Source organism: Carassius carassius, chromosome 12, assembly GCF_963082965.1.
Source record: "Carassius carassius chromosome 12, fCarCar2.1, whole genome shotgun sequence".
Classification (NCBI taxonomy): domain Eukaryota; kingdom Metazoa; phylum Chordata; class Actinopteri; order Cypriniformes; family Cyprinidae; genus Carassius; species Carassius carassius.
Genome location: NC_081766.1, coordinates 10,492,475 through 10,519,314, shown reverse-complemented (window position 1 = coordinate 10,519,314; position 26,840 = coordinate 10,492,475). Strand labels below are relative to the sequence as shown.

The 26,840-nt window shown below is 36.0% G+C and overlaps 1 protein-coding gene across 1 annotated transcript; it reads left to right on the top strand.

Moving 5' to 3' along the window:
• The first annotated feature begins 553 nt into the window (after positions 1-553).
• LOC132154764 (programmed cell death protein 10-B-like) lies at positions 554-19,190 on the top strand. The gene is made up of 8 exons (XM_059563430.1): positions 554-713; positions 6,842-7,003; positions 7,771-7,824; positions 8,028-8,145; positions 8,283-8,409; positions 8,903-8,981; positions 18,483-18,565; positions 18,719-19,190. The coding sequence occupies exons 2-8, from the start codon at positions 6,914-6,916 to the stop codon at positions 18,798-18,800; spliced, it is 633 nt and encodes a 210-aa protein (XP_059419413.1). The 5' UTR covers positions 554-713; positions 6,842-6,913; the 3' UTR covers positions 18,801-19,190.
• The last annotated feature ends 7,650 nt before the right edge of the window (positions 19,191-26,840 follow it).

Below are 26,840 nucleotides of genomic sequence, written 5' to 3'. Positions count from 1 at the left end.
ATTAGACACCCTTAGGAAAGATTACAGTTTACAGAAATTTATCAATGCATACTGCATAGGATGTGAATGGAAGGAGTAGAAGGGAGGAATCAGTTTTAACCAGGCTGAGGTTTGACCACAGGGTTAAATAAAACATTGTTTTTTGTTAGGTAAAGGTAAATCGGATGAATGTATGGAATGTAAAATCACAGAAAATTCAGAACATATAATGTTGCATTGTATAGAAAGTATAGGGAAGAGAGGATTAGATTAAAGCAAAAGATAAATCAGGAAGAAAATGGAACCTTGAAGGTTTTTTTTGGGAACAACAGGAGAAAGATGCACAGGATGCTGTTGTGGAATATCTGAAGGATACAGGGGTATATTATAGGGTTTAGATAGTAATTTTATTTTTTACTTTTTTTTTTATTTCTAATAATGTAAAGTATATTCATTGAGATATTATTCATGCTACATGCTCCAATACAGTAGGTTGCGGTATGCACCTGATAAATCATGGTTGCAATCCGCCATAAAACCCTCGCCCATCTGGTTGGTCAGGAGACGGAAGTCGTCAGCTTTCTCGCAGCTCACGCAGCAAACTTCCGACTTCCGAAGAAAAAAAATAAATAAATAAAAAATAACATTGCTAACCATTGCTATTAGCGAAGCATCAAGGCAACTTTTATTACTTACCCCTCAGCTGTGGGACGTGCAGGCAAAGACGAGAGCAGGTATTCCTGTTGAGATTGTGATCATATTAAGTGTACAAACATCGAGATGAACAGATCTGTTTGCTAACTTTGATAGCCAACCTGCTTCTATCTGGGTATGAAGGAGTTAGCTAGGCTGCTAACTCTAAAAATCAATTGAGAAATCAGCAAAGCTTCAATAACGTCAGAATCTGTTTGATTCGGCTTTGACGGTTTAAAAACAACCAAACTAAACCGAGAGGAGTCGGTGGGGTTGTGACATAATAAAGAGACTAGAAAAACATTTGCTGCATGCCCACTGTAATGGACAGGTTAGCAGGTTAAATAATTAAGCATAGTTTCACTAGCATGGACTTTCTAGACTATATTTTTGTGACAAAAACAAGATGTCTAGATTGTCGTGTAGGTGTGGCTCTGCAGTCAACTTTGACAGAGTGAAACCTTAGCAGTGAAATATATACATTCCTTCATAAATATTATTTATTTAACTGTTATCTTTTGGTATTAATCATATGCGTTAAATATATTTACATTGAGACAAACTTGATCATATTGATTTAAATGCAATAAGAGTTATATTATTAATCGCATCTTTTTAATTGCACCTCAAAGTAACAATCTTAATGTAACATTACTGAATATTTTAGTTTTTGTGTAGTATTCTCTTCGTTATCACAAATGTTTAAAACTTTTTTAACAGTCTTTCAAAATGTTGTTCCTTTAAATGTTGAAAATTCATCATGAAGTGATTTGTTAATTTTTTTTTTTTTTTTTTATTGCTTAATTTACATAACAAGACAGGGAACCAACAATGTAAGACACTATCATATAGACGAGCACAAAGTTTACATTAAAGAGAGAAAAATAAATAAATAAATAAATAAACACAAATAAAAAACAAAAAACAAAACAACAACACAAAAGCAAGGAGCAAGGATGAAACCAAAATTGTAGTCAAAATCTAAAAAAAAAAAAAATAACAGATATTTTGACAAAGAGAAACATAACCTTTCAGATTTTCTATTAAGTGTTTTGAGGCATTTTAAGCTCTGAAACATTTTAACAAACTCGCATAAAAATATATTGAAGGAAGGTTTACATTTTTTCCATTTACAAGTATGTATATGATATTTACCCATCAACAAAACAAAATTCACAACATCAGAGAAGGATGAATTTAAATCACATTTAAAAAAAGAGCACATCTTGCTGGGTTATAGGAGAAACTGTCTCCATTTTTACTGACAACCAGCTATGTATATCAAACCAAAATTTAGAAGAAACCTCACAATAAAAGAAAAGGTGATCAAGTGTTTCAGGAAATGAAGAGCAGAAACCACAAGGATCTACATCGAAATGAAATCGTTTTTGTATAAAGTCATTAACTGGATATATCCTAAACATAATTTTATAATGAGTCTCCTTGACCTTTGGAGCAACTGGGTAAACCATATAACGGGTAAAAGCTTTGTGCTTTACTGAGGTTTCAACATCTCCCAAAAAATAACATTTATAATCACCAGTGATGATACGTTTAAGTTCTTTATAAATAAGTTTGTTGTTACACTTATGGTCTAAAAGGTCAACATTACATATTTTCAAAGAGGGAAGAGAAACTACTGGTCTAGATAAAAGATCAGAAAAACTGCTTTGGATTATTCTTAACAATCCAGTAGGTATAGCATTGCATACCTTATTATAACCTTTTAATGTAATTTTAACTCTGTGTTTATTAATGAAATCAATATAAGATAAGAAAAAGCCATTATCATCTAACAAATCATGAATAAAAATAATACCTTGACTATACCAATCACTTTTAAACAGAGATTTTCTATTAACAATTACAACCCTATTATTCCAAAGAGTGGAGTTGTGAGGGGAAAAGTTATGGGTAAATATCATTTTCCAAAAAAACATTACTTGTTTATGAAAATTAGATACCTTCAGAGGAATTTTACAAGGGTCGAGATCACATCTCAACACAAAATCAAGGCCGCCAATTTTTTTAAAAATGTGGTTAGGAATATGGTACCATATCGAGTGTGTCTTTGTTAAACACTCTTTCAACCATTTTATTCTGAATGTACCAAGAAGAGATTCAAAGTCAATGGCTCTCAAACCTCCATGTTCATACTCTTTTACCATATGAAATTTACGTAAATAATGTGTTTTATTTTTCCAAATAAATTTAAATAAGATTGAATTCACCGATTTAATTACTCTCGGGGCAGTATACAAGGCTTGAGATAAGTAAATGAGTTTGGATATTCCCTCAGTTTTAGTTAAGAGAATTCTACCCAATATAGATAGGTCTCGAGATAACCAATGATTTAAGGATTTTTTCATACTTTCTATTTTAGAGTTAAAATTTGAGTGTTCTCTATTAACAATATTATTTGTAATCATAACCCCTAAATACTTAACCTCCTTTTTTACTGGAATGCCCTCTATAAAGTCTAAATTACAATTATGGATTGCCATTAGTTCACATTTTTTAAAGTTTAGAGTCAGGCCTGATGCCTTTGAGAAAACAGAAAATTTTTCAATAACTAATGGAAGTACCTCTTTATTTTGAAGAAATAAAAGAGTGTCATCTGCAAATTGGCTTATAGTAAAGGTTCGGCCAAGAATGTCTATGCCTATATTATCATCAAAATTTTTAATAAATAAAGACATAAGTTCAACTGCAAGATTAAAAAGTAATGGTGAGACAGGGCATCCCTGACGAATTCCTCGTTTAATTTGGATTTTGGGTGATAAACCAACATTAAGAGAAACACTACTAAAAATATCATTATAAAACATGGAAATTACTTTACAAAACATAGGGCCAAAACCAAAAGTTTCTAAAGATCTAAACAAAAAAGAGTGTTCAAGGGTATCAAATGCCTTGAAGAAATCTAGAAATAGAAGTAAGCTTGTCTGAGGAATTAAAAAGTTATAATCAAGCATATCAAGAACTAGTCTAATATGACTGTGAATACTTCTCCCTTTGATAAAAGCCGATTGTGTTTCACTGATAATTTCACCAATACCCTTTTTTAGTCTATTTGCAAAAACATGAGAGAGCAATTTGAAATCATTACATAAAAGAGTTATCGGTCTCCAATTATCTAAAAATAATTTATCTTTGTTCGACTTTGGAGCTAGAATAATTAAACCGTGCTTCATTGATGGAGATAATTCAGCTTTATCTATACATTCCTTTAGTGCTTCAAAAACTAAAATTCTTATTTCGTGCCAAAAGTGTTTATATAGTTCTACTGTGATGCCATCAATACCTGGCGACTTTCCATTAGACATTTGCTTTATAGCAGTCTAATTCTGAAATCTCAATGTCAGCATCCATCATATTTCTAAAATCAGAGTCAATAATAGGAACTCTATCTTTTAAAAAGGAAAAGAAAAGATCACAATCGCTTTCTGAATATTTAGCTTTATATAAATCATTATAGAAGGAATATATGTAGTCATCAATTAGTGTTTTATCTTGGCTTATACAATTATCAATGCTAAGTCTATTAATAGTTTTCAAAGCTTGTTTTTGTTTTTCTAAATTAAAGAAATATGAAGAATTTTTTTCCCCTTCCTCAATCCACCTGGCTCTAGATCGTATGAATGCTCCTTTAGCCTTTTCTGTATAAAAATCATCTCAACTCTGATTGAAGAGTATAAAGTTCTTTTTCCTCACTCTTACTAAGTATGTCTTTATTACTGAAAAAATTTAGTCTTGATAAAATTGTTGTCTGCCTAAATTTTCTAGCATTTGCAATTTGTTTGCCTTCTTTAATCGCTATTTTTTTTACATTAAATTTGACCCATTCCCATTTGCCAATTGAGGTTAATTCAGACATGGTTTTAACATTATTAATCATTATCAAAATAGAATTACAAAAAGATTTACGTTTTAGTAAATTATTATTAAACTTCCAGTGAGTTCTGGTAGATGTAGGGCTGTCATTACTCCTAAGAGAAAGTGATATGGCACTGTGATCAGTTAAAACTGAAGGAGAAATATTACAGTCAAATGTAGAAGTAACAAGATTACTAGTTATCAACCAAAAATCCAACCTGGAACGCTGAATGCGCCCTGAAAAGGAACCCCATGTAAATTGTTTCTTATGTGGGTTCTTTACACGCTAAACATCAATTAAATCAAGAAACCGAGATATATTATAAATCAGGGGGTTATAGGAAAAAGTGGTGAAAGGAGTGGGGAATCTATCCTGCCATTCATCTGGAACAGCGTTAAAATCCCCTCCAATAATAATTTTATCTGTAAAATATGTGTTCTTCCAGACATCAATTTTTGTAGCCATATTCTGAAAAAAAAACTTATTAGCGGCCTTGTTCGTGTAACCATAAACATTTATCAAAATTAAATTACATTCATTTGATTCAAGAACCACCATAATCCAGTGACCCTCATTATCACTTGAACTTGCAACAATTTTGCTGTCCATCCGTTTAAACAAAAAAGCGACCCCTGCTGAGTGAGAAGTTCCATGAGAGAATAAAGCCTCTCCACCCCATTGTGATTTCCAAAATCTCACATCTACATCAGTTGAATGAGTCTCTTGAAGAAAGAAACAATTTACTTTTACTTGCTCCTTGCAAAAAAGAAAAAGTGCCTTACGTTTAACATTACACCTAATACCTCGAATATTTAGAGATAACAAAGAAAAAGACATAACCTTGAATTAAGTACAGATTTTTCAGATGATCAAAAATCGTTCCTCTTACACAGACATATAGTAACACATTTAAGGCCGATAAAACCAAACTCAAAATAAGCCTTATGGAATGACGTTCAAGTAATATAGTAGGCTATATTCGATATCTTTGAATAGAATTCTAAATGAAATACCTGGATCCCTACAATCGCATGATCTTGAATACGACATAGCTGTGCCTTAATAGTCAATTGAAACCTACTCTCCTCACAGATTTAAAGTAACTCAAAAACTGGCACATCACTTCATTCACCACTAACTAAGCTGTCACTCTCTGACCGTTAATCACTGCATATCCGTCGCGAAGGTATGCTTTCAAGTTTTTCTTTCTTGCCTCCTCAACTTTAGGCCATAGACGAGCATGAGCCTCCCGGTCGTCCTTGCAGAAATCCTCTCTAAAACGAATTCTTTTCTCCATACAGACCTGTGCATTCTTCGACATTCTCCAAACCATGTCACGTAAAAATCTCATGCCAAACTGAATGATTATTTGCCGCGGTCTTGCACCCTTCACTTTTTTGCCAAGGCGATGAACTGTGTCCACAGTATTCTGCAGTTGTTCTGGAGAGTGAGGGACAATCTGAGACAAAATATCAATCACGACACTTCTGACATCCTCATCTTCTCTTTCTGGAACTCCATTTAGCCTCAAACACCATCTGCGTTTGTATCGGTCATGCTCCACACATTTCTGTTTCAACGCTTCGTTTTCCTTCTGTAGATGAGTTACCTGTGATTTCAAATTAACCACATCTTCCTTAACACCTTTCAACGCCGTCGTATTGGCATCCAGAGACTCGGAAATTTTGACAATTGCATCAGTGTTCACTTTAAGTTGGAATTCAAAGGCACGAATGTATTCCGAATTTTCATCGAACTTACGACTGAGGCTTTGGATGGCGGCGTACAGAACGCTAGTGGAAATATCATCCTTTTCCTTTTCCTGTACTGCTTTCACTCTTTTGGGTCCAGGACTTTTGAGAGGGGTGTGAGGCATTGTCTTCTGTCTAACATCTTTAACAGACGACACTTCAATCTCCATCGTATTTATAGATTCGTCTCCTTCTTCCCCTGAAGCTATTCCAACATAGGCATGTTCTCCAGTTTTCCCCGCCATAACGCTTCAGCGAGTGTAGCACAAAAAGGCAAGCGAATAGACTCGTATAAACAAAAAAAATCACACGAATGTAGAAACAGAAAACATTAGAGTAAATAAATGATCTTAAAAAAACGTAGACTTAGAATAGACGGCCTTTTACACAATTACATCAGAGCCTGTGAAAAGTTCGACTTATCACTCCGCCATCTTGACACGCCCCCCCCGAAGTGATTTGTTATTACTTGAAGTTTTATAAAGTTATATAGATATTTTGGTAGATATCCATTAATTCAGTGTATTCTTTTCAAATGTAGAGTGCTTGAGAGAACTGAGTGGATTGTGTGGCTCAATTGCCCGTTTTTTCCTGTGGTGGGCCTCCATCGAGGATGACAATGGAAGAGATGAAGAATGAAGCTGACACAAATTCAGTTGTCTCTATGACATTATATGCAGTCATGTACCCCGTCTTCAATGAGGTATTTACATTTAAGCAAATATGTAGTGAGAAGAATAAGTTATGTTTGTGTAACATTTAGTCATTTAGCAGACAATAAAAACATTTTATAGGCTGGTTGTTGTGCAAACTGATAGATTTGGACAGCATACAGTACTGTTTTAAAGTTTAGGGTTGGTACAATTTATGCTCACCAAGGCTATTTTTTAAGCACAGTTAAAACTTAAATTATAGCAATTTAAAATTATGTAAAATAACTTTTCTATTTAAAAATATTTAAAAAATTAATTTATTCCTGTTTTGGCAAAGCTGAATATACAGCAGTCATTCCAGTCTTCAGTGTCACATGATTCTTCAGAAATCATTCTAAATATGTTGATTTGGTGCTCAAGAAACCTTTCATATTATCTATTTTAACCATTTTTTTTTATTACCATGATGTATACAAAGTTCAAAAGAACAGCATTTATTTGAAATAGAAATCCTTTATAACATTAAACATGTCTTCATTGTCACTTTTGAACCATTTGCATTTCTGAAGAATCATGTGACACTGAAGACTGGAATGACTGCTGTATATTCAGCTTTGCCAAAACAGGAATAAATTACATTTTTTAATATTTTTAAATAGAAAAGTTATTTTAAATTGCTATAATTTAAGTTTTGTACATTGTACATTCTTGATAAATGTCTTTTTTTTCTTTTACATTTTGTAACTTAAAGCAGTTTATATTATATCATAAAGTATGTGAATATGAAACATCTTTTTTGATTTCGTTCTGTTGACAGTTGGAGAGGATAAACCTGTCCGCGGCACAGACTTTACGGGCAGCATTTATCAAAGTAAGGCTTCCTGAAAGTGTCCATTCATCAGCTTGCAAATGCCGATAATACAACATTTATTTTTCTGACATGTTATCTCTTTTCATCTGGCCCTTTTGATGTATTTGTTTCTTGTTTTTTCTAAAGATTAAGTTCATGTTCAACATAAAATGAAGTTTACTGATGTGAGTTTAATTCTCTTCAATCAATGCCACCCTCCAAAGGCAGAGAAGGAGAACCCAGGCCTCACTCAGGATATCATCATGAAGATTCTGGAGAAGAAGAACGTGGAGATCAACTTCACAGAGTCACTACTGCGCATGGCTGCAGATGACGTGGAAGGTAAAAAAAAACAAACATAATTTGCTTCTGGTACAGTCCATATTTCTGGATCTTTCCTGCACTAACACTCAAAATGATAAAGTTCCTTTGTTTTTCCAGTAAAGAACAGGGTGGTTTTTGTGATTCATATTTTACAGAGTACTTGATTGAAAGACGTGAGCAGGAATTCCAGGACCTAAACGAGAAAGCTCGAGCCCTCAAACATATCCTGAGTAAAATCCCAGATGAGATCAATGACAGAGTGCGCTTCCTACAGACCATAAAGTGAGAATCCTGTCCCTTGTTTTCACCTTGATGGCATAGTGGTTAAAGATCTGCATGACACTTAACCTCCAGTCATTCCAGAGAGATTGTCCCAGTAATAAGTATACTGTATGTCACTTAGGATAAAAGCATTTGCTAAATGAATACTTATGTTGTACTTACTTAAAACAAACTAGAGTAATGATCACACAATAACTGCAGTCAAAATCGTTTGGAGCCTATTGATTTTTCACCCCTCATAGTCTTGCTTAAGGTCTAGTGCTTAAGTTTTAATCAAGCAATCAGGCAACAATTAATCGACTAAGCAATCTCAAATAGCTGACAATACCATGGATACATAGACCTCAGGAGATGTTCAAACATGAAGGATTTGTAGGCATTTTAACGGCCTCTTTTCTATTATCTTGCCATTCTTTACTTCCTGACTGCTGAGTCAGTGCTTCGCTCTTCATAAATGTGTTCATCTTTCCTGACCTCTCGCTGATTTCCACAGAGACATCGCCAGTGCTATAAAAGAGCTGCTGGACAAGGTCAACAATGTGTTTAAGAAATATCAGTATCAGAATCGCAGGGTAAGTATTTCTCATTTCACAGATTAAAGTTCCACTGTTGCACAAGCAAGTTGGGATATTTTTTTAAATAAAATTGGGATTAATACAAGTTAAAGTACCCCCGAAAATGGACATTTGTAAAATAAATTTACACCCTCAGCACATCCAAGATGTAGGTGAGTGTATTTCTTCAAGGAAACAGACTATGAGAATTGTAGAATTACATAATTTGCTCACCAGTGGATCCTCTGCAGTGAATGGGTGCCATCAGAATGAGAGACCAAACAGCTGTTTAATGTAATTGAGTGTTTAATGTATAATGTTAGCTGTGTAATTAAACAAATCCATCATGATATTTTTAACTTCAACTAAGTCCTCCAATGATAACGCTACCTCCAAACTAGTAGTCTCCTCTGAATCAGGCGAGAAATATTCTAAGATCATGCATGGTGTTAGATTTTGCTGTATTTGGCTTAGCAGTAGTTTGGGTGGCTCGCCAATGTACTAGACTTTTCTAATACATAAAATAAGTAAGCTTGACCAACGTTCTTGTGGGGAGAAGAATTTATTGAAGGTAGCAGTTCTTCAGCAGTGATGTTAGCATGTCATTCTTAAAAGAATCTTAACCCAAAGTGCTGTTTGTGAGAACAGACCTTTATACCTGTTAACAAATTTGCTACAAACAATACAATAACACCCCATGGAGAGACAATGATAGTGTAACCTTTTGATGACTTGAAAGGATCTCTCCCATGGAGAGCCCATTCATTGACCTGATGTTGACCTAAGAGCCTGATTATATGGGCCAGTTGTTTCACACTATTGTGAACAAAGTACAGTTTCCTACAGTTGATTTCAAATACATTCAACCAAAGTTAATTAAAAACAAATAATCTTTCAATCCCCCCTTTGATCATTTTTGATCACCCATAATGGAAAGAACATACAAAACAGTTATAATTTTAGTAGTCATGCACACATGCTGTATACAGGTTCCTTCTTGCAATACTTTTCAGTAATCATGAATACAGAATGCTGCATACAGGCTCCCTTACTTAAGATGACAGAATAAGAGTTCATGGTGAGGTTTTCATTATCTTTAATGCCTAAGTTCTTTTTTATTTTAATGTTGCGATCTTTTGGAAGTGATGGATGTTGTGTTCTGTGGAGGTTAGGGCATGTTTATCTAGGTGGCCAGTGCAGTTTGGTCCAAGCGTTGGATGTCTTTGCTCATCCTCTGAAACGCTGGGACACCTACAATCACACCAGAGAAAAGGGAAACAAATCTTTCCAAAGAAATAGTTTAAACAAAATATGCCTAGTTACCAATAAAACTATCCCTATTTAATGTTGGCAGGACACTACAATGTTTATCAGTGGTGACATGTTCATGTCTTCGTCCTCAGGCGACAAGCTAGAGCCTAAAAACCCTAGTCCAACCATATCTGGACTCTGAAAAACACTACTGCCATCTAGCCCTCATCTCTAGGCAAATTCACATCAATCCACTCATTGTTTCCCTGAGCCTTAACTGCTGTGTCGGTTACTAAAAGATCCTCAATTGGTCTTTCCCATCTGCATTCTTGTTGCGACACATCAGCATTGTGTACTGCCAGACTGAGTCTTTCATCAGTTTGGACAAGGCTGTCAGATGTTAGATTTTCAGTGGACATGGGCCGGCCTGTGACATGTTCAAAAGGGCATAGTCCATTTTCCTCATGGTTTTCCTTAAGGCATTGGTTGTCATCATGTTTTTTTACATCTTCCATTAACAATGATGATTGTTTCCTGGCCAATTTAATTTGAATCTGTTTACTATGTAGAACAGTTTGTAAGTCTTGATGAAGTTGTCTTAATGCCGCTGCATGTTCACCTCTCTCCTTTACGGCTTGTTTAGCAGCACTGTCTACTAGGACATCCTCTTTGGCTTCAGTTGTTGAGGTTTCATGGAGTCCATCAGCTTTTGGATAAGATGTCACTAGCTGGTGCTGCAGAGAGAGGTTCTTCAGTTTCCCTGCGGCTCCACAGCATTTAGCAGAGTATGTTTTTGTTTGGCTGTCAACTGCTGAAACCTCTTCAACAGGTTGTCGTCTAGGGATGTTGCGGTGACGGATTTTTTCCACCGGTTAATCGACGTGTAAAAAAAACGGTAATCCCGGTGTCACCGGGGTTGTGTGTCGGGGATTTCGGGAGGCCGAAAATGCGGTCGTGCAGACGTGCACATGTCTCAATTTACTTTCACTTTAATTAGCGGCAATTCAGTAGCATTTGTTTGAATTAATCATGGGTTAATTTATTTTATTCTTAATAAAAATACACAAAACAATAAGACACTCGCTTGTATTACACACATCTTTATTGCAAAATGAATAATAACTTAACACTCCATGCAAAAACTAAACGAAAGCACTTATGAAACACCTTTAAAGTGCATTTATTAACAAAACGAACCACTGCACACATCGTGCAAGTATCAAACAAGACTCGTTAAATAATTATAAATATTCGTTAAATAAAGTGCCTGCCTTTTTCAGCAAAAAAAAAAAAAAAAAACACCGCACAACCATCGAATATGAAACGAACGAACATCAAAAACTTCGTTAAATGAGGTAGCCTACCCGAATAATCACTGGACACTTAAGTGCAAAAAAAAAACTAATATAAAAATTTAACTCACGTTAAGCTGTTAAAAAAAAGAGGTAGGCCTATTAACTGCATAGGCTACACCGTACAAAAAAATTATAAATAGGCTAAATGAGAAACAATAAACGAAAAACCTTCATTTTAAATTGCAACAGTTCGCTTTGAAACCAGATCTTCTGCCATCCTTTGCCAGTTAGCTCGCCTCACTCTCCTCAAATGATAAATGAAATCGGACACCTGCTGCTTTACTGCGGCGCTCGTTCCACTTATGCTAAATTACGAAGGCACGTAGTCACTAACTGAATTAAGTGCTTTATCGCTATAGGCTAAAACTTCAACACGATGGGGACGGTGCTGGTGGTCAAGTGCTATGACCGGTAGGTGGGTTAAACACCGTGTATCACCGGTAACACCGACTATCGCAACAAGCCTATTGTCGTCATCACTTTGATGTCTCATACTTCCTCGTTGCAATGTCTAAATCTTTCCTGAGTTTTTTCTCTTGAGTGTCTCTGATATTCACTTTTTTCGTATACCATTGTCCTGTTGTTGTATGACAAGGTTTTGGATTGTAAAACTCTGAGATCGACTTCCTGTGTTCTTTCAATCTTTGCTGACCATTCTACAATCTGCATAAATGTTGTTCCAGTGCTGTCCCAGTCATCATACCTGATTTTAAGAGTTTTAGAAACCTCAGGTTTCAGTCCATTCACAAATGTGGTTTTAAGAGGCATGCTAGTGTCTTCACAGAGTTCTTCAATGTTGTTGTTCAAACCAGCATGTTCCATCCAAGTTTGTCTGAAGCATTCTTCAAACTCTCCAACACTTTCTCCTGTCTTCTGCACACAAGAGGTAATTTCAGTCCAATTAACCTCAGGTTTCAGTTCAAATAAGAAGGTTTGAACTGCTTCCCATCCAGCTTCAATGTTTTCTTGAGATTCACCAATCCTTCTTTCAACACTTTCTGTAAGTCGTTGTTGGTCATTGTCTCTTAAGGCGAGACACGGCAGGCAAAAAAGTCATTTTTGTGCATACTGGTCGATTTTCAGAATATGGTATTTTTTGCTTCTATAATATGTCTTCTTTAACAGGGACACTATAAAAATGACAAAAGTTCACAATAAAATGTTTATTTTTAGGCATTTTGTTCTCATACCGCTGTCAGTTTTCCTTAACTTTGTCTGAAATTAGCATTTTTCAATCAGATATATCTCTGTGGTCGCATTTGAAAACACGTATCACGTGACATGCTCCGCTAGCTCACAGAAACACAGACATCAGTGCAGTGAAGATGGGGAAAACGCAGAAATTCCATGCTAATGCATCAAAAAAAAGATGCAAGCAGCTATCTATAGCAAGATTAAGTAAGGAAAGCGCTTGCAAAAAAGCATTAGTTTGCGAGAACGAGGAAATAAACACTAATAGTGCATCGAAGCGTAAGATACATGCGATGAATGATGACAGGAATATCCCCGTGGATCACAGACAAGTTAGACAGCAGTGGCTAATAATGCATGTGTCGCGTTTGAACGAGTTGATTAAAGACTTGATTTGTCCAAACTGTATGTCAAATGATCTACAAATAAATATAGATCCCCAAAATCAAGGCTTTTGTAGCAGTCTGTTGCTGGAGTGCAAAAAATGTAAATCGCTAGAAAATGGCTACAGAAAAAGTGTGTTCTCATCCTCGCGTCTACAGGAGTCAACAAAGAGTGATGTAGCCTTTGATATAAACATAAGAATGGTTCTGTTAGCACACGAGTTAGGACTGGGATATGCTGCTTTAAAAGAAGATATCCAAGATACTGGGTATCCCTACACTACATGTGAAGACCTTTCAGAGACAGGATAGAAAAGTTACCGGTAAAGTTAGATAGTTAGACATTTTCAAGCATTGTAACAGGTTGTTCAGATAGTTCAGGTAGCCAACTATATTTCCACTGTACAATGAATGAATAACTTATGAATCATCAATTATCATCAATCAAAATTATTATAGAGGGGCAATCCTTAATAATCAGGGCAATGTAGAACAAATGAGAACTGCTATTTGGGCTAGCCTCCTACACCCCATGTCAACTGATGATAACCCCGTGCATAACAGATGCAAACCCTCATGGTGCTGGTACAGGAAAGCAGAGGAACATGGTGTAACACCAGAGAGTCACAATGAGCATGCAGGCTGCTCTCTGACAAAAGAGGTTGGCAAAAAGCTTATTCCATTATATCATAGGATGTCTAGCGATAGCCTACTGCAGAGAATGCAACATGGGGGCACCCAAAATGCAAATGAGTGCTTAAATTCTGTCATTTGGTCAAGGTGTCCCAAAACTGTATTTGTTGGCAAAAAGAGAGTGGAGGCAGCAGCCAGTATGGCTATTTCAACCTTCAATGAAGGTTGTGACGAGTAGGCCTGGTCCTCTCTCGTCCTTCACTGTCGTCGCTCCAGTTTTATATCCTTCCATCTCCTCCATGGGCCTCGAGACCGGTGGGTCGAACAGGTGTAGCTCATCTCCAATCATTCCACCGGCCTCGCTCCCACGTCCCTCGGCCCCGCCCCACTCGTCACAAAGGTGCTTCTGCCACGTTATCTGTTATGGACAGATTGTGGCTTGAGACCACAGAGGTCACAGTTAGTGCAATCAAAAGTGCAGACAAGCTTCGGATAGTAAAAGCAGATTCTGTGACCTCTGCTTGTGCAAAATACAAAAGAAAGAGCTGTGACATAGACAAGAAGGTCAAAAGACACAAGGAAGAGCTTAAAGAAGGGCCAACATATGAGGCAGGCATGGCAGACTAAGTTGGGGCCTCTCCTCGCTCCACCTCTTACTCCTATCCTCTTTTTGTTACACTTCTCCTAGATTTGTCCTCCTCTCATTGCGTCTCTATCTATAATAAAAACCACACAAAGAAGTCACACACAGTCTATATATGTATTCATTTATGTAGTATAGCTTTGGGGAAAATGAGTTACTGTTACAAAAAAAGTGTAATTTGTTTTATCTGTAAATATGAAATTATGCAATCAATATCTTTAGCAGTTGTTTTCTCAAAATGAGTTTTTTGCAACATTCTGAACCAAAAATGTCAACTTGTGTAGCACTTACCTAAGCCATACTTTCCATGTTCATTCTTAGTTATATTCTGAAGGCTATTACAGAAGGATTTTTTAACACAATGTTTTTTACCTGATTTATGTACCATTTTGGGGTTAAAAAATATGGCGATAATCGCATTTTAATGTGTTTATAGTATCTTAATATTTTTCATTAAAAAAAGGAGATATCCAAAATCTTCTCTGTAAAAAATTGTAACACTGATATGTTATTAAAATGAAATAAAGATAACAAGTGTAACTGTTTTCAGTGTCTAGATTTCTGTTTTTTTTAAATATATGTAAATATGCACATATTTAATTAGATATCAGCTTATTTGCATAACTAAATTTGCATAAAAAATAACTAAATTTTGTCAGGAAACTTGCAATTCAAAATTTTTTAATAATAATATATTTAATTTATTGGTAAAGTTTCAAGTTAATATGTTTAAAGAAAAAAAATCCCTATTCACCTGCAGTGTCTCGCCTTAAGTTCACATTAACAATCATCACACTGTCCAGTGGATGTAAATTGTAGATTTTCTGCAAGCGTTAAAGAAATTGCCATACTTTCCGTGGTTGCTTGTACAAATCTGGCAATTCTTTTGACCATTTGTCAATTTGCTCTGGAGTAGCTGGCTGGTATGTTCTGTATGGAACATATTTCTTTATTACCTTTTTTACTGTGCGAGTTCGTCGTTCACCATCTTCCTCATACTCTTCTTCATTTTCAGTTTCAACTTCAGTTCTTCTGTTCTTAATAATTACAGGAGCAAGTCTAACCTTCAGTTTGTCCTTTGTAATTTCAGTATGTGTGTTGATATCTGCATCACTGTTATCAGAGCTGCTTGAAGCTTTTGATTCCAGTCGTTTGGAGAGCAAAGTTAACAACTTGTCATTCTGATGTAACAGTCTTTCTTTGTCCTTCTTTACAGTCTGTAATTGTTCAGCCAGTGCTCGAACCTTTGCTTTCTCTGCTTTTTTTCTCATGTTGTAATTTGTCAGTTTCACATCTCTGTAGATGCTGTCAAATTTGTTTGAGCAAAATTACAGACAAGCCATCTCTGTTGGTGTTTGTCCTTAAGCGCTTCATCTTTCCTTAAGCCCTTTTAATGTCCGGCAAAGCCCATAGTCCACTCTCTGAGCACTTGATGCTGTACTTCTGGCAGATGTCATCATGGCACTTTCTCAGTCCCAGCCTTTTGTCCAGATATGCATTCAGATTCTCCAACATCTGATCAATGGTAACATTTGGAGGGTTCTGTCCCATGTCTTTCTGTTGTTGGCCTCAATGCATGACTATTGCCATTGTTTTGTGCAGACTCAGCCATGGCGAATACAGGAAAAGTGTCCACGGAGGTGTGAAAACAGAACAAAAGGTGTTAGAACTGTTAAAGGTACTTATTCAGATTTAAATTCACAGCAGTCTGTTAGACTGACCATTTTCTTTTACACAGACAAATCATTAGTTTAAAAGCTCAGCTTAGTTTTCAATCTTCCATTTAAAGCAAAACATTTACATTCATTTTCCTTGTTTAATTTCTGAATTTAGTTCTAGCTCAGAAGGCTGAATTACTTTTTCAAATTTGTCCCTTAGACAATTTACATTATATTTTTTTTCTGTATTTTTATAAAAGGCAAACAAACTTATAGTTTCATGGTTTTATGCCATCATCTTCTAACTCGGTTTGAACATTAATTTCAATATACATTAGTGGCTACTGAATTAGCACCCAGTCAAGAATTCCCAATTCTTGCAGCAACATCAGTCCCAACTCTATCTATGACTCCTACGGTCTCTGGAGAAATGGAATAAATTGTTTTTTTTCACAATTCCTACAAACAAAAAGAGAACGGACCAAGCCTCTGCTTCTACAATCTCTTTATGAACGGACTAAATTGTTTCTTAAACAATTCCTACAGACTCCAGAGAACAGGATTAAGCCTATAATTACACATCTATGGCTCCTACAGTCTCATGAGAATGGACTAATCCTCTTTCTTGAATGATTCTTATAGACTCAAGAGGACTGGACCAAGCTATAAACACTTTTTCTATAGCTCCTACAGTCTCAGGAGAATTAACTAAATCATTTTAAAGGTTCCTACAGACTCAAGAGAAAGGCCTAAGCCAAACATTTCTTAAACAGTTCTACACTGGTTCTTATGGTTACACTACATACATCAAATGATCTGCTTACTTATGAAAAAGTGTTCTTTAAGTTCTTTTGGAGAGCTGACAGTTTCACTCACCAAATTAGAATCTTTGAGACAGGATCAAGTTGATTCAAATAACTTATGTCCACAGATGCGGTCTGTTGATCTTCAACACAAAAACTGTAGAATCTCGTAAACTCTTTTGTTCACTTCTTGTTGCAATTGGTGAGTTCTACACTGGTTCTTATGGTTACACTACATACATCAAATGATCTGCTTACTTATGAAAAAGTGTTCTTTAAGTTCTTTTGGAGAGCTGACAGTTTCACTCACCAAATTAGAATCTTTGAGACAGGATCAAGTTGATTCAAATAACTTATTTCCACAGATGCGGTCTGTTGATCTTCAACACAAAAACTGTAGAATCTCGTAAACTCTTTTGTTCACTTCTTGTTGCAATTGGTGAGTTCTCTTCTTGTCAGTCTCTCCTGGCTGGCTCCGTCTAATTGTTAGATTTTGCTGTATTTAGCTTAGCAGTAGTTTGGGTGGCTCGCCAATGTACTAGATGTTTCTAATACATAAAATAAGTAAGCTTGACCAAAGTTCTTGTGAGGAGAAGAATTTATTGAAGGTAGCAGTTCTTCAGCAGTGATGTTAGCATGTCATTCTTAAAAGAATCTTAACCCAAAGTACTGTCTGTGAGAACAGACCTTTATACCTGTTAACAAATGTGCTACAAACAATACAATAACACCCCATGGAGAGACAATGATAGTGTAACCTTTTGATGCCTTGAAAAGATCTCTCCCATGGAGAGCCCATTCATTGACCTGATGTTGACCTAAGAGCCTGATTATATGGGCCAGTTGTTTCACACTATTGTGAACAAAGTACAGTTTCCTACAGTTGATTCCAAATACATTCAACCAGAGTTAATTAAAAACAAATAATCTTTCAATGGTTTACAAGCGAAAAACGTTATGTCACTGGATTTTGATATCAGAAGATGGAATGGCCTTCACTGGTGGAAGTGTTATTATGGTTTATGGACTCAATAGCTTAAACTTAAAACACCTTGATGGATTTCTTACAAAAACACAGTTTTTAACTTTACAATATTTTGATGTCTTTTATCATCTGTTTGGACTCTCAGTCCGACGGCACCCATTCACGGCAAATCAACATTTTTGATCAAGAAACAAACTGATCTTCACCTTGAATGGCCTGAGGGTGAGTAAATCCAGAAAATTTACAATGGGGTACAATTTTTGGGGGTGAACTATTCCTTGACGCTTACTTGATAGTGCTTAGTGTTGATTACTACAAAATTTAATTTTGACTTATCCCTCCTTTTCTTGTACTCATTGTTGTAGTAATATACCCACAAATCTTTTTAGTGTGAAGAAATTGCTTACTAATCTTTTATGTTTAAAGTTGCATCTAATTATACAACTTTGTAGCCATGACAGCTTAATGGCTAAAACCTTTAAATGACTTTACATCTTAAATAAAAGTTTTAACAGAAAAGTTAAAGTCAGTGTTTATCATGTCCAGTCCTTGCGACCCCCTACTCTGCACATTTTGTATGTATCAAATATTAACTTTTTATTAATTTTTTTCCCCAGGCACTTGAACACGAAAAGAAGGAGTTTGTGAAGTACTCCAAAAGCTTCAGTGATACACTGAAAACATACTTCAAAGATGGAAAGTAAGCAAGCAGACAGTAACAGACGTTTTTTCAAAGTGCCCTCATGCTTCTAGCAGACATCTATTTTACATCTTCTATGAAAGTGCATTTCTCAATGAAAAATGATCAGCCAATTGATGTCCTGAGCACTGACTTTCTCTTTCTCATTCACAGGGCAATAAACGTCTTTATTAGTGCCAACAGACTGATCCACCAAACTAACTTGATATTGCAGAACTTCAAAACTGTCGCCTAGGAGATGCAGATGCGATGTGTGTGGGAGTGTGTAGCCAGTTATGTGTAATATACAAAGATTTTTTTCTTTTCAGAGTATAATTTATAAACTTTGCCTCATTTAAAGGCACTTGAAATGAGGAGTTCAAGGCATGTTAATTTACTCTTAGCTGAATAATCATGATTTTCACCCTTCCTGACAGCTTCATTTAACTTTTTCTTTCACTGTTGTTCTGATCAAATGAAAGCCAAAAGACTTTGCGCCTTAAAGTGTCATTCAACATTCCATATAAAAAGTGTAAATAATGGTATTCTTTGTCACTGAGACATAAAGTATAGAATAAATGATGTATTTAAAAGATATTTGGTTATAAATGTTCAATAAATAGTTTCCAAATGTTTAATATCCAAATGTCTCGGTCTTTGGAAGTTTTTAATTTATTCACTTAAAATATCCACACAGATGCACTAAGGAAGTTTAAAAAACAGGTTTTATTAGGTCTGTTCTGTAATGTATATTAAGAAGCACAGCTAATGGAAGAGCATTTCAGTCGTTGGTAGTGCAACTGAAGCAAACAATCCACTTTGGGTGGTAAGACACTGTCAAAAGATCTCCGGAATAAAGTTGTGGACAGTCACAAGTAGGCCTGTCATAACTGTTTGTCGTGCGATTGCCCCAGAAATAATTGCAATAAACAATATTTTTGTAATTTTAAGACCATTTTATGCCACTGAATATATAATCATAATATAAAAGCAAAATAATGCAAGAAGGCCAAAACACTTTCAAATGACAACAAACTTTTAATTGTTAAGAATATTTAGATCATGGAAATTAAGTATCAAAATGTTAGATACCTTTAAAAAAACTTAAATAGTAAATGTTTTCTAACAAAAAGTGCAAAGTAACAAGTAAAAAAAAATGTTTAACTGTTTCTGTACATATACAATGAAAGATTAGACCCAACTGACCCCATTTCATCCTATGATAGAAGCTTTTTATTTTATTTTTTTAACATCTATTGTGTTCCACAGAGGAAATATTATGGATCAATATGATGATTGCTATGGATCAAAGTTTGAGTACTATATGAGTAACTATTTTCTTTCCCACAGAAATTGCTATTATTATCCCTGATATTTACCTTACAGTCACATAAGCCAATATAGGCCTTCTGCTGCATTTCTTTGTGTGATAAAATCCCTGAGAGAAAAGCTAAGTGACTGCCAAGGCAAGGCGACAGATGATACTGGTGAGCAAACCATTTATTACTGACTCTAAATAGAACGCCCAAGGCCAGCACAGACAAGTTGCTGCTTCTGCTTTAATATCTAATGATGCCCTTTTAGGCTCACCAATTTGTCTTGTGAAAACTATTTAGTCTGGAGCTGTTTGTTGAAACAGTTTAGAAGTTTGCAGCTGCACCAGATTGATCAATTATAGGGGCCTATTGATTGGAAATGTCAGCAGGCATGACTGTGCGAGTCGATTGTATTAATTTTTTTTTTCCACCTGTCGATATGAGACAGAGGGCCGCTGCTTCTTGGTAAGGGGTTTGTCAGGACTTGTCCATTAGACTGGTAAAGCAACAGCAGTTATGTGCGTAATCTGACCTTTGGCATTGGCAGAACCTGCTGAAAAGCCTCTTTATGGACGTTTCACAGAGGCTTTTGACATTGCAGACGCTGCTGACACGGTTTCCCCTACTGCTGGCTTTAATAGCTCTCATCATAATAAGTGCTTGTTATAGAATAAAAACAACCCAGAGAGTTGATGGCTCTGAAGTACAAATTCCATTTCATTTTCCAAAGTGGGCTTTGCATTTGGAATTTTAAATTTAAATCAGATGCTCAAAGTCATTTCAGTCCAAATCTCCAATTTAATTTATACACAATGTTTGATATTCATGTGATGCTCTCCAGTCTTCTGGATTCAGAAAAAAAGTGCTGGCATTAATGCAGAATGCCCATGGGCCACTGCAGAATTAGCATTTAAAATGGTCTGAGTTGAGTTTAACGAGCCACTATCAGGGACAGCTTTGTTTTTGTCTGCATGCTTGCAACATCAGAGCAGGTTTACACATCTGGACACAAGTCTGTCCAGTCACAAATAGGATTTAGAACTGTCAGTGCAGATTTATTTATAGCCTGTTGTGTTTCAATATGGCTGTCCCATATTTGTTGGGCAGTTTGCCAAAAATCAAGACAACCGAAAACACTACTGAGTCGTAAAAACATGAAACTCTTGTAGCCTGTCAGAGACTAAAAAATTTAAAAAATGAGAAATTATGAACTTTGTTTTAGGGGTCAATTCCTCCCACATATTTTTGTTCACAATGAGATTTCTTTTGTTTGTTTTTTTTTGTGTCATGGCTACATGAGCGGTTTTCCCACTGCAAAGTGTGAATGGCTACATTTTTTTATTTATTGCTATTTTTACTTAGTGTAAAAAGTCTCTGGATTATGTCTGGTTCCCAATTTTTTTGAGGGTAAAATGGCTTTCTCACACTTCTTTTCAGTGCTCCAAAACAGTGAGAAGAAAAAAAAACTAACAACCTTTTTTCTAATTTATTTTATTATTATTTATTTTTTTAAAGCAGTTCATTCCCTTTGGATGATTTAGTAAATGAGTCTTCAATTTCAAGTAAATGTTAAATCCTTAATTTCATACAGTCTCATGTATTTCATATTTTAGTCTCTGTAAATTCATTTGAAAAGCAGTGTAGATTTTTGTCAAATTGCATGAAAACCAGTGGGAGGTAAATCTGATCCCTAACAACACTAGTGACCAAAATTTATACAGCCTTCCAAAACACATCTGTGTCTAAAAAGGCAGATTCAAAGCCACAGCATTTTGAGAAGAAATAGTTTAACAAGTGTTTCAAGCAGTTTGAATGTAAGTCAGATTGACCCACACCACAATAGCAAAGTTATCATTTAGGGTAAGTTTCACAGAGTTGTATTTTTTCTGCTGACTTTCAGTTCCAGTTTAAGATTTATAGCAACTATCCTAAGTATAATTACAAATGTGCACAAGCACTGAGGCTTCCAATATTCTTTTAGAGGCACACTTCATATCAGTTATTTATCTTCTATCACACCTCGATTTTGGGAGGAATTCTTACCAGGATGTATAAAGAGCCATCAGAAAATCCCTGCTGGTGTTACTGATGGAGAAAGCACTTCTGAAGAGACGCGGGACCTCTTCACTCCATTAGTTATCACCGTAACATGCTTGATTGGTGAGCATTTGTTTATTTTTGCCATTCAGAACTAGCACCATTGCTCAAAAAAGGTCTGCAGACGGTGCAGGCAGGATACTGTAACTCAGCTCATTAAAATGCAGAAATCTTTCAATCCCCAGGTATTTGTCTACTCTTCCGTGAAATTAAAATTGTTGTTGAACCATGGATTAACTTGGGGCGAGGTAATTGAATACACAAGCGTAAGCACATTCAGAGTAGCACGTCTCTTGCTTCCTGTCTCAGCACACAGCATTTAACACGGATCCCCGTCTTTTTACAGCCTTTCTACAATTCTAAATTCAAGATGAGTTTTGAGGAAAAGTTATGTTTTGATGACATGGTCTCCTTTTCCACTTCAATCACAAGGAGAGCCAACAGAACTCTTTCGTGGAAATTCGTAACCATTTATAGGTGAATTGGTGGCTAATTTGTATAATCACATATATAACCTACCTTTTCATTCACCCACCTTTTTCCCTTTCAAAAACAGCTCCTTTCAGATCAAGCCGTTTTGTAGCATTTTCCTTTAAATGTTAATGAGCTCTGCTGACCCCGCCCCTCTCTTCCGAGCTGCTCTCTAAGGGACTGTTTACTTTAGCCGCATTGATAATGAAAATGGCTAATTAGCACATTATTAGAAAGGCGACTTGCAAAGATTCATTAAAAAAAAACACTTCTAGTCACTTCTTCTGTTGGTTGAAGCTGGATCACGAATGATTCATGCAAACATAGACGCATTTAGGTAGATCGGGTGTGCATTCCCTCCAAAAACAAATGTACTCCAGTGCTTCTTCAGCGGCTCAGATGTCAGGAGTAAATGATGACTGCTAGGTCCATTATTACATCCAACAAAAGAAAACCTCAGTCGCTTAGAAGTCATTCTTGTCTACATCTGCTCCAGAGATGAAATTGTATACAAATGAAATTTTCATTTTTGGGTGAACTATAACTTTAACGTAGACTGCAAAGGATTTGCTATTTAAAATGCTGACCAAATTGATTAATTATTCATGCTTCATTCCACATGCATGGACAAATGTGTGTAAATGTTCATACGTACATATCATAAGAGGGTCATTTGTTGGTGTAACCGCATATAGAAGTAGAACCGCTATAGGCATTCCCACAATCTTCCCATATTAGCCACTGGATGCCAGTATAGTACTGACTTGATATACTGACTACAGTAACAGTAGGGTTTTCTTTCTTACATTTTCTTAAACAGTGGGTTTTTTTATTACCATAATGTGACCGGTTAAAAATTATTTAGCTTTTAGATGATGCATGTTGCTGGTGTATGACATACAACACCGGTCAACCCTTTAAAAGAGTGATAGGCGGATTCAGCAGTCATATCACTATGTTTGTTGGCAGTGACGTATCAACTGCTGCTATCCCTCTAGCAGCTTGTCATTTTCTCCAAGCACTTTGGAGGCAATCCTCAGCCCTGTTCCCACCTGTCACCGGTATGCTGTACCTCTCACAAGCCGAAGGGTGAAAATTCACTCACACAAGGTAATTGTGTCAAAGTACATGTTTGAGCAGCAACAGAACAGATGTATCATTTTCCTGTGTTGCCTTTCTTACACCTCCACAATTTGTCTCTGAACTTCACCTTCATAACACCCACAATGTGTTGCCTCAGAATTTCAGTGTATGTGTACAAACCTGTGCAGAACCGGAACAGTAAAGGAAGAGAGAAGGAAATGAATGAAGAGAGAAGGAAATGAATGAATTTGCATCGAAAACATTATTTCAGTTCACTGAGGATCCTTTGTCAAATTTACCAAAGAGGCTTTTTCCATTTCAGCTGACTTGCTCTGTGAGGAGACAGCTGTTTTTAATGCAGGGGCAGCGTGGGTCACAACACTGATTTTTCAGTAGGTCAGCTGTCTGATAACACTTTCCAGAGAAGCCTTGCCCACTGGGGTTTTTTCCATTACTGTGTTTAAAGCACAATAGAGTTAATCCAGTCTCCCGACTTTTCTTTAAAAGGTTTATCTTAATAATGTGTTTTAGGAGAGGTCAAAGGTTAGCCTGGCAATCTCAAATGCTCACTTACAAATCATTGCAGAGTTTCGGCCTTTACTTTATGGACACCAGCTGATAAAGGGTTTGCTTTTAAAAATCTTGTTTATGCACCATCCCATGATTTACTCATATAATTTGAATTCTTGAAGTCTGGAGATGCCGCTTTTATATTTTGTTATGTGTGCAATGAAATTCATACATTTTTAAGTGTCCAAATACATTTTGGGTCCTATGTATCTCATAATGTTAAAGTGCCCTGAAATTATCCCATCTTGTTTGCACATGACCAGAATCCCACTGCTGTTCTTTATTCATTCACACATATTCCATGGTTGCAGATCGTTTGAGAGTACACGTGTTTAATTAAAGTGAACTGCAGTAGATTACATGGGAACCACTTTAGGTTTTAATTAGTAATGTGTGTTAATTATGTATGGTGTGCCAGCAGTTGAAAAAGTGTAGATTATGGTCCGGTCAGCCTTACAACACTGATGTGATAGTTCAGTAATACGGCATCTCACTGCGTCTGCGCATGGGCTCTGTGGGCTCGTTTTAATTGCATCAGGCAGTGCCCACAGCTAGAGTACTGGGCAAGGATTAGGCATCCTGTCTCTCTGCCTAATGTCTGAAAGTTGTTGGTCCCTGTGTGGTAGCGGAGTCATGCCGGGCAGTACTTCTTCGTGGCTTTACACATTTTCTCCACATTGATGTTCTTTCATCCTGTGATGTTCTTTTTTCCTCCCCCTCTAGCCCGCTATTTGCTTCTGTAATGGAGGAGTGTGATCATTTCTTGCCCTTCCTGCGCTGCAAAAATGCATTTTGATATTTTTTTTATTGTGTGTTACCAGGAACAGCAACTGGGCAGATGGATTCACATCTGTGAGGGAAATAAAAACCCTCTTTCACGATGGGCTGTAAATTGAATAATATTCCCAAATCAAAATTATGTGTGGTTATAAATGACAGCTTAACTGTGAAGTCAAACATATGCTACATTCAGCATCTGGAAGAAAAAAAGGGATTAGTATCATACAAAGCACCCTGATACACTATATACGTCACATTGAAAGTTTGGCTCAAATCATATTTAAACTTGTAAATAAACAAAGTTTTGGGATTTTGAATGTTTTAAAACAAAGAAATGTGACACAAACGAAGCACATGACTACATTCATCGAAGTACAGTACATTCATTATTGCAAAATAAACAGCAACATGGAGCTATTCACCAAATATATACATAAAAAACATGAAACTATTTAAATTATGATATATTTTTAAATACAGTTTTTACAGTTTGACATATCTTAAATCATTACAATGTACAAAACAGGCAACAAGAAGGCAACCAGACAATAAGAAAAACACTGTAACAATATTACATTAATTTTAATACTTCCTCCATTTAACTAAAATCAATTACTGAAAAGGTCAATTTAACAACAACTGAGATGCAAAATAGTGCATGTTGTGTTTGTATTAAAAATAGAGAAAGTCTGCAGGGTGATTTGAGAAACATGAAAGTAGCACTTGTTTCCGTAACCCAGATATACAGCGCTGCCAAGGACAACAGCGATTATTAGAAAATATCCGACCACAATACCACAGTTGACCAATCACATTCTAGTAATACACTGTGCTCTGTAATAATGAGAAATAGTTAGGATTTTGCACAATTTCTGTCATTGATCAAATAATCAAATTTGTGACAACTCTTTTTCACATTTGTCTTGCTTTCGTTTAAGCAAAAAAGATGCTCTTTGGAACATTCTCAAATCATGGTGGAAAATATGAATCATCACTTAAGAGGTCCATGTCAGCTCAAGCCCTTTAAATCAAAAGTGGTCATATCCCATACCAAGAAATTCAATGTTTTCTTTAAGGCATTAAACACAAAATAATCATCTTTATGATTTAAAATCAACCTTATTAAAAAACCAAGTCACATAAAACCTGCAAGAGTGACTCAGTGTTGCTGTACTTCGCTGAAGTACATTTCTCTAAAGCTAAATCCACAATGCATGCTTGATATGAATAAAGTTATAGACTGCCATCTTAACCAAAACCTTGAATCTATACGCATGAATGTATGTTGCTAAGAATGTAAACAATTATTTGCATGCCGACTTTCTTTCTATCTTTAAAAGATTTGAAAAAAAAAAAACCTTTTGCATTTGAAACGTTGCTCCTGAAGCACAAGGTAAAAGTGAAAATAGTTGTGTCTCCTGTGCATGAGTGCCGGAATAAATGAATTGGTAAGTAGTTTGTTTGTTGGGGTTTTGCTCTGTAGTATTGTGGAGCACCTCTTTCTGTAAATTAGGTCCCAATGGAGCACTGCATCACAAACCCCTGCACTGATTGTGCAGCTAAAGCTCCTACAAACTAACTATACTTAATTTGCACCAAAGGATAAACTATGGCTGCGGATTAGCTTTTTATTTTATGTTTTTATGTTTTTTCTTTTCATATGCACAGCTTGTACATATCATTCTTGCAGAATCAGTTCTATTACCAATGAATGCTGCAAAGGTATGCAAGATTCTCACCTGCTGATGAAAAAACCCTGGGATTATTCTGGTCTCCAGGGAGGATTTTGCTCCCAAGAGTTTCTCCCATTGTGAGGACTTTTCATTCTGGTTTTAATGGGAGCTCCAATCATGTCAGTTTGGCCTCAAGGGACAACCTATGCACCCTATCACATCGCCCACAGTCCTTCAACATGCAGAGAGAGCGAGAGAGAGAGAGAGAGAGAGAGAAATGAATATGCCATCACTGCAGCTGGGGAT

What these genes read in the sequence shown, in the direction of transcription:
- LOC132154764 (XM_059563430.1), top strand. Translation starts at nt 6,914, where the DNA reads ATGACAATGGAAGAGATGAAGAATGAAGCTGACACAAATTCAGTTGTC. An exon ending in GGCTGCAGATGACGTGGAAG is followed by an intron (nt 8,146 to 8,282) that starts GTAAAAAAAAAC and finishes CATATTTTACAG; the next exon opens with AGTACTTGATTGAAAGACGT. An exon ending in CGCTTCCTACAGACCATAAA is followed by an intron (nt 8,410 to 8,902) that starts GTGAGAATCCTG and finishes TGATTTCCACAG; the next exon opens with AGACATCGCCAGTGCTATAA.